This window comes from Dendronephthya gigantea, unplaced genomic scaffold (assembly GCF_004324835.1).
Source record: "Dendronephthya gigantea isolate DGI-Jeju-01 unplaced genomic scaffold, DenGig_1.0 000297F, whole genome shotgun sequence".
NCBI lineage: Eukaryota > Metazoa > Cnidaria > Anthozoa > Malacalcyonacea > Nephtheidae > Dendronephthya > Dendronephthya gigantea.
This window is the reverse complement of record NW_021163307.1, coordinates 41,477-50,380: the sequence shown is the minus strand read 5'-3', so window position 1 is coordinate 50,380 and position 8,904 is coordinate 41,477. Positions and strand designations below refer to the sequence as shown.

The 8,904-nt window shown below is 39.9% G+C and overlaps 1 protein-coding gene across 1 annotated transcript; it reads left to right on the top strand.

Moving 5' to 3' along the window:
• Positions 1-205: 205 nt before the first annotated feature.
• LOC114541512 (putative ankyrin repeat protein RF_0381) lies at positions 206-8,902 on the top strand. Its single transcript, XM_028561426.1, has 2 exons — positions 206-721; positions 6,953-8,902. The coding sequence occupies exons 1-2, from the start codon at positions 206-208 to the stop codon at positions 8,900-8,902; spliced, it is 2,466 nt and encodes an 821-aa protein (XP_028417227.1).
• The last annotated feature ends 2 nt before the right edge of the window (positions 8,903-8,904 follow it).

Here is an 8,904-nt window from a genome sequence, read left to right as displayed (position 1 = left end):
GTCAAGTTCTGTGAACTCTTTGTTACAGTCAATTCTTTGGATATTATCGCTTCTTATAATAGTCGAGCGCTCTACTTGGATTGGTTTTTATACAGAAGACACGCAACAGATCCGGTTTGACTATTCTCTTAAAAACATCGGCTTACCCTCACACGATGGATACATACGAGACCTTATTAACAAAACGGAATCCGCCATCCAAAGAATGCGTTGGAAAGCGCATTTCTTTCTACACAACGACGAAGAACAACAAATGAGCAGAAAACAATCTTACGGCCTGAAATCGAAACGAGCACCACCACAAGTTCCTGAGATGAAACAATTTGAAGATGATGTGGCGAAAATGTTAGAGAATGTCAAGTTCCGCAGATACAGCGATGATTTCATCAGGAAGCTAGAAGAAGACAAACGAAGAATCCGTACATCTCCCAATGTTTTCATCCCAGCCGACAAGACACGCAACATGTATGAGATGAGCGCGGCCGACTACACCAAAATACTAACCGAAAATGTGACCAAGACATACAAGGTAGCCAACGGCAACACCGCGAAGGACATTCACAACGAACTGAAAACCATTGCCTCCCACCTCGAAATCGACAACCGCATTGAACCAATGGCCCAAACACCAGCGTTTATCTCACTTAAGGACCATAAAGAGAACTTCGAATATAACCCGCAATGCCGTCTTATTAATCCTGCCAAGAGCAATCTTGGCAAGGTTAGTAAGACGATCCTCGACAATATTAACAACAACATCCGCGAGCAGACGAACAGCAACCAATGGCGCAACACCGATGATACGATCGCGTGGTTCAAGGACATCAACAACAAGGACAAACACACTTTCCTGAGCTTTGACATATGCGAATTCTACCCATCAATCACTGAGCAACTACTCGACGAGGCAATCGAATGGGCCAAACAGTTTCCGAAATAAGTGATCAGGACATCAAAGTAATCAAGCACGCCAGACAATCGCTGTTATTCAACAACAACCAGACGTGGACAAAATCAAACACCGCAGATGCTTTCGATGTAACGATGGGCAGTTTTGATGGGGCCGAAATCTGCGAACTCGTCGGTTTATTCATCCTGAGTAAACTGAAAGGGCAACTGAAGAACATCGGACTGTACCGCGATGACGGCCTCGCCGCAATACGTACTACGTCAGGCATGCAGATTAGGCGACAAAGCTAGGAAACAGTTGACCGAAACTTTCAAGAACCTCGGGCTGAAAATCACCGCAACGGCTAACTTGAAGCGGGTAAATTTCCTTGACGTCACACTTGACTTGACTGACGGAACATACAAACCCTATAGAAAACCAAACGACGATCCACTATACATCAACCGCCTTTCCAATCACCCACCCGCCATCACACGACAACTTCCATCATGCATCAACAAACGAATTAACAAACTATCATGCGACAAAATAACTTTTGACGCTGCATCTCAACTGTACAACAACGCACTGAGACAAAGCAACTACGACGCAACACTCACGTACGAGCAACCAACTAACAATGTCAACATCAACAATTGCAACACAACGCAAAGACGGAAACGGCAACGCAATACAATCTGGTACAATCCCCCTTACTCGAAGAGCGTAAAAACGAACACCGGACAACAATTCCTACAACTGCTAGACAAACACTTCCCACCTTCCAATAAACTCCACAAAATCTTCAACCGACACAACGTACGAATTAGCTATGGCTGCCTTGACAACATGCACTCATTCATAAACAAGCACAACAGGAAAATACTAAGTAAACACACAAAACAGACAAACACAAACACAGACGACGCAAACAACTCACGACAATGCAACTGTAGACGTCTGGAAAAATGCCCAGCTCAAGGTAAATGCCTCACATGAAACGTTGTGTATCAAGCCGAAGTGTCCACGTGCAACAACGATCCACCAGCGAGGTACATCGGAGTCACTGCGGACGATTTTAAAACGTGCTACCGAAACCACGCAAAATCTTTCGCGAACAAGAAATACGCGAAGGAGACGGAGCTGTCAAAATACATATGGAAGCTGAAGGAAGCTAAGAAAGCATTCTCTATAACATGGTCCCTCCTGAAAACCGTCCCAGCCTACAAAGCCGGCTCAAGAAGATGTAACTTCTGCCTTGAAGAGAAGCTATACATTATGAAACGCAAAACTAAATCTCTGCTGAACAAACGCTCTGAACTTTTCACTCGATGTAGACACGTAACCCGATACCTTATATCACGATGTAAATATAGAGAATAGCAACTAGACCTGTCATTAGCCTGACGATCGCTTTATAGCGTGAAACTCAGAGTAGCTAAGCTAGTCTTTTAATAAATAAATATATTTTCGCTCTGCCAGTAATGGTATTGAGCGCTCTTCAACCATTGTCAAGTTCTGTGAACTCTTTGTTACAGTCAATTCTTTGGATATATATATATATATATATATATATAATATATATAATATATATATATTATATATATATATATATATATATATATATACACCCATTTGCAAAAACGTTGGCCGCAGATAGATATATAGATAGTTACTCGAGATCTAATTAGAATTGCATATGTTGTGTAATATTATAGAAATTCCATGCAAATGTAATCATATGCAATTCTAATTAGACTTCAAGTATCTATCTATCTATCTATCTGCGGCCAACGTTTTTACAAATGGGTGTATATATACATATACATATATATATATATATATATATATATATATATATACAGTAGGAGGCAAAAGTTTGAGTCCAGTGACTGTATTTCTTTGTTTCAGCAGCATATATTAATATTCTACAGAAAACCTTACCGATAAGTGAACTAGAAAAAAGTAAACAAGTAAACAGAAAAATACATGCTGTACAACAACTATGAGATGTTATGATATTCATTTTTACGTATTTTAATGTGCAAACATGCATTTACATGTCATTGCTTAGTTCCCTCTTTTTTGCTCTTGAAATGACCTTTATTCTTGCTCGCATAGATTCCATAGGTTTTTTAATGTCACACGTTCAATACCTTGCCAGCATTCGTTGACCACTTGCCTCAAGTCAGCCTGGCTGGCGGGTCTGTGCCTCGCCCTCTTCCGGTTAAAACGGTTCTACAAGTGCTCCATAGGTTTTAGATCTGGAATATGAGGTGGAAAGCCATGACAACGAGATCACCAGAATGAGTTTGCTTCTAAACGATTTCTGGCACATAGAAGATGTGCATGTGCTTAGGGTGATTATCATGTAGTTAGACGTGCGATCATCTTTGTACCAGATGAAATTCCATGTCCTTGAAGAATTGGATGATACTTTTCTTTAATTAGGATCCTATTATATCTTTCAATATTGCCAAACCGAGCATGACCAAAGCAGCTAAAAGTTTGCTTGAGTAGGATTTAGTTTCTTCGAACCTCTCCAAGGTTAGTTGCATACCACCTTTTTAAATTCTCACTTCTTCTGCGATCTTACGAGGAAAGAATCCTTCAATACTTAATGGAACTATTTGTCCTTGTGCACCATCACTTTGCCCTTTTTCCTACCCATCTTGGGCAGTGTAAAGGAATGAGAACTTTATTTTGTTATAATTTAGATCATTAGGACCAAAACAGTGTGCAATTAATATAGTTTACAGTACTGAAACACTAGCACGCATGTCTTAACTCCAATACGCTGCCAGGATTTAATACTGGAATTCTACAACGACTGGACTCAAACTTTTGCCTCCTACTGTATATATATATATATATATATATATATATATATATATATATATATATATATATATATATATATATATATTTATATATTTGATTTGTAGTAGGATATGACACCGAGAAAAAATTCTACTTGACCACGGCAGGATTTGCCAAAAACCCGTGTTGGCCGTGTAGCTCAGTTGGCATCGGACTAATATACCGAAGGCTGCGGGTTCAAATCCTGCCGTGGTCAGGTAGAATTTTCTGCTTGCAATGGCGGGCTGCCACTCGGTGTCATATCCTACAACAACCTCAGAATGTAAAATAATATATTGAAAAACTCTCGCTCTTGGTTCTCGACACATTTCCCCGTATACATTTTGTAAGAGGTGTATACTATAACACAACGAAATATTAAACCTAGAGTTATCGTCAATGTCTCTTCCCATTCATCTTCCCTTCCTCTACTCATGATCTGCGGCTTTGATATGTTCTTTTCGTAGTTTTGCTCCAGCTAATGCGTCTCGCCGGGGACGTGGTTCGAATTCTACCGCATTTGGGTTCAGAATCGGCACTTCTGTTACAACATCGCTCCTCAGTTGTAACGAAAAAAGCAGCTGCACAGCCCTTTCTAGAGTTCCTTTTGAGGTCTTCAGACATACTTCACGTATCACGTTATCCTTTCCAGAGTAGGTTTCTTCTATGCTTCCTTAAGGCCACGTACCTCGATTTTTGTTCTCGTTCTGTATTTACACAACATCTCCAGATTTAGACTGAAACTTGCTCTTCTTGTGGGTCATTTTGTACCTCTCTCGTAAGACTACCAAATATTCCTTTCTCCATGCGTATCGTTTTCACTGCAAGGCGGGCCAGAACGTCTCTCGCACCGCCGCCATTGTTCCTTACTTACCTTTGCATCCCACGAGAGTTTCGCATCGCACACGTCCCGGAACAAAAATTTTTCTTGTAAGATCAGAGGGGAAACGAACACGTCGGGGACAAAATCTTCGCCAATTTGCGCAAGATACCTCGCTTCGTCGCTGGTGCTTCCTCATTTGGGAATTTTAGTTTCGTGTAGGTTTTTTTTCTCCTATTTTAATTTCTCTTCGAAAGCATTTCTCTCCTTTTTCGCCGTGCAATCGTCCTGCCGTTTCTCCAAGCGTCTCACTTCGTCGTCTGCTATTCCTAAATCAGTCTCTACTTGAGAATTCCACGTAGCAAGATCGATCTCATTCACCTTTTGCTCGATTTTCAACGCTTCTACGCCTCGTCTCAATGTCTCTACCTCGTTTGTTAACGCTTTTAAAGCTCCCAGTTGTCACTTAATCGCAGTATCTTTATTAGAATCAAGAACTGTATGTCTGCATCGGTTCGCTTGCATATCATTTGAAGTTGTGTTAATTTAACGTCGAATGTCGACATGGCATTTTCTTCTGCCATATTTCGCAAGCAATCGCGTATAAAATCACCGAAATGTTGTCGAATATAAGAACAAAATCACTAAATTCCGTCTCAGAGGTGGCACGTTTCGTAAAGTGCCTGTCTATTCTCCGGTATGTACATACGTCTCTACGAAAAAATCACTAAATCTCAACACAATATCGAATGTATATTAAATTCAAAATGTAAAATAATATCTTGAAAAACTCTCGCTGTTGGTTTACGGTTAGCTCATTAATATTAGTAGCATGCGCGGGATGTCCACGATATGTTTGTACAACCGTAGACACAAAAAGAAACAAAAGAAATCACTCAGATATAAGACGAATTTATGTATGAATTTCTTTCTTTTTTGGCGTTTTCACTTTAGACCGTTTTACTCAAAAATGGCGACATTGCCAGATAACATGACTGGATCCACAGAAGAAGAAGAAGTTATCTTGACCGAGGACAACGCTGAAAACAATCGCTTTAGGACGTTAGGTAATTTGGACAATCCCTCTGGGTCTGACGATAAACAACAACCTAAGGCTGTTAATGAAAATCAAAGAAGCGAATGCGGCATCGGTAAGTATGCATAGCATCACCATTAATTATTTTGAAACCAGCGTCCTGAGAGTAGATAGAGCGCAGCTGAAAAAATTTGGTCAAATATTAATTTATTTGATATGGAAATAAGCTTTACAAACAAAACAGCGATATTTTGCAAGATTACCTAAAAGCGGTCCTATTTTCCAAAATGGGGAGCCTTAATAATATAAAATGGGTAGTTTAGTGGGTAGTGGGTAGTCAAAACTAGGTTTTTTGAAAAAAAATGTTACAATCATAGTTGGAAACGTGATTTCTTCAAAATCTCCACTCTGAATGCTGAAAGGCCATTTTAATACTTTCATGTCACATATTTTAATCCGCTAGGCGTAACGTTCGAAATTATGCTCAACGGGCTTCGCGATGGTCATGGCCGTGGCAAGCTGATCCTTCCATTACTAAATATTCTACTTTTAAAAGTACCTCTCGCAATGCAGTATCCTACGTGACGTCACGTTGCAACAGTAAAATATATCACAGCCTTTCCTTTTCTTAATTTGTGTCGAGTTAAATTACTCGCTATGAGAGTCATCTATCGCTCTTTCTTCCTCATCCGTACCAAGACCACTTTCGTGTAAACATATCGGCTATCAACCTTGCAAGCCAGGCGTTTCCACCCACGCTCCTCGACGCATACTTTATGTCATTCATGTATATAAGGCATATGTCGTCTAGCACCTTTTTAAAAACTTAGAAACTCATTTACTGTTTGAATTTTGAAGTAGATAATAAGGTGAAAAATTACGCTGGTCTGAAATTGCTCTGGTATTTCTCCCTTTGAGGGCCAATAATATTAAATTACGTTAACCTTTTCTAATTTCGTTCAATTTTTTTCCAAAAGGGTATGGGTTACGGAACGCCCACGCACCAACCCCCTCCCTCCCGTCCCCAAGAAGCGTTTTGGTCTTGTTGATTTTTTCAAAATCCATATTATAGAAATCATAAGTATGGATATGAAATATTTCCAATTAGGAAATAATATAGAGGTTTATATTATCACATATTAAATAATTGCTATTTCCATACTATGAATATAGTATAAAAACAGTATAGGTGTAGCAGATTACATACAAGAAAACAAAATATTTTTTTGAATTATTATTTGGGATTCAGGAAATAGATTTTGTCGTTGAAGGTAGATTTTTTAAGCGCCAGTGAAAAATAGAAATTAAGTATTCCTCTCGATACTTTGATTTAAATATTGATAAAAAGCAAGATTCGAGTGAAAATAGACACACCGACAAAGAAGAGGAAAAACTGCAGTTTTGGGAGGAAATAAGGAAACAAGTTGAATATGGTGAAAACAAAGAAGACCGTTGGAAGAGTACAATTCTTTGGCGTGCTTTTCAGTTTAGTCCAGTAGATGCAGAAATGATCGTATATTTAGTTCACCATGGGGCAGACGTTCGTTCGAAAAACGCAGACGGTGAAACAGTTTTATTGGTCGCGACAAAACATGGTTTACTTGATCTTGCTAAGTGCTTCGTTGAACATGCTCCCGAATGGAGTTTTCAAGAAGTTTGCGTGGCTCTTCACAGCGCAATAGAGTCTCGTTCTTTAGAAATTGTGAAATACTTCGTTGACGATTGTGGAGCTGATATATATTGTAAAGATGAGTCAGGCAACACAACTTTACATCATGCTGTTGCTATTGGTGCGATGGATATTATCAAATATTTGGTTGAACAATGTGGTGCTGATGTAAATACCAAGGATGCCAATGGAAAGACAGTTCTACACATTGCTGTTACCAATAAACTGCTAAATATTGTCAAATATTTGGTTGAAAAAGGCGTTGATGTAAATGCAAAGCGCCCGGATAGGTTTGCAGCTGTCTCCGCTGCAATTGTTTCTGGTAAGTTAGACATTGTGAAGTATCTATTTGAGCGGGGCGCTGATGAAAATGGCAGGCATCCGAATGCATGGACAGCTCTTTACACTGCTATTGATGTTGGTAAATTGGACATCGTGAGATATCTAGTTGAGAAGTGCGCTGATGTGAATGGCAAGAATCCTGACAGGTGGACAGCTCTTTCCGCTGCAATTGATTCTGGTAAGACAGACATATTCAGATATCTATTCGAGCGAGACGCTGATGAAAAAGGCAAGCATCCTGATTCGTGGACAGCTCTATACACTGCTATTAGAATTGGTGAACTAGACATAGTGAGATATCTAATTGAGCAAGGCAGTGATGTTGATGGCAAGCATCCTGACGCGGAGAGGGCTCTTTATACTGCTATTGATCTTGGTAAACTAGAGTTTGTGAGATATCTAATTGATCAGTGCGCTGATGCGATTGAAAGTGGCTCTCGTTGGCGAGAAACGGCTCTTTGCACTGCTGTTGTTGGTGGTAAATATGACATCGTGAGGTATCTACTTGAGCAGGACGCTGACGTAAACGAGGAGCATCCGGATAGATGGGCAGTTCTCTGCACTGCAATTGTTTCTGGAAAATTAGAAATTGTGAAATATCTTTTCGAGCGTGACGCTGGTGAAAATAGGAAACACCCGGATATGTGGACAGCTCTTTACACTGCTATTGACGTTGGTAAATTAGATATTGTAAGATATCTAGTGGAGGAAAGTGCTGATGTAAATGGTAAACTTACTAAAAGGCGGGAAGCTCTTTCTGCTGCAATCTCATCTGGTAAATTAGACATTGTGAGATATCTTTTTGAGCGGGAAGTTGATGAAAATAGAAAACATCCGGACGCATGGACAGCTCTTTACACTGCTATCAAAATTGGTGGATTGGACATTGTGAGATATTTAGTTGAGCAGGGCGCTGATGTGAATCCTGACACGTGGAAAACTCTTTCTGCCGCCATTTCTTTTGGCAAATTAGACATTGTGAAATATCTATTCGAGCGGGAGATTGACGAAAATGGCAAGCATCCTGATGCGTGGACAGCTCTTTGCACAGCTATCGATGTCGGTGAATTAGACATTGTAAGATATTTAGTCGAGAAAGGCGCTGATTTAATTAGTAATGACCTTGACGGTTCGACAGCTCTTTTCACTGCCGTTGTTGGCGGTGATATGAACATTATAAGACACTTAGTCGAGAAGGGCGCTGATGTGAATATCAAAGGAACTGATGGACGAACAGTCTTGCACGCTGCTGTCAATGCTGGTGCACTAGAAATTGTAAACTATTAGTT

Excerpts from the sequence above, each read along its gene's own strand:
- LOC114541512 (XM_028561426.1), top strand. The coding sequence starts at position 206 with ATGCGTTGGAAAGCGCATTTCTTTCTACACAACGACGAAGAACAACAA. Across the intron at positions 722-6,952 it reads CCAAGAGCAATCTTGGCAAG|CAAGATTCGAGTGAAAATAG; the intron begins GTTAGTAAGACG and ends ATTGATAAAAAG.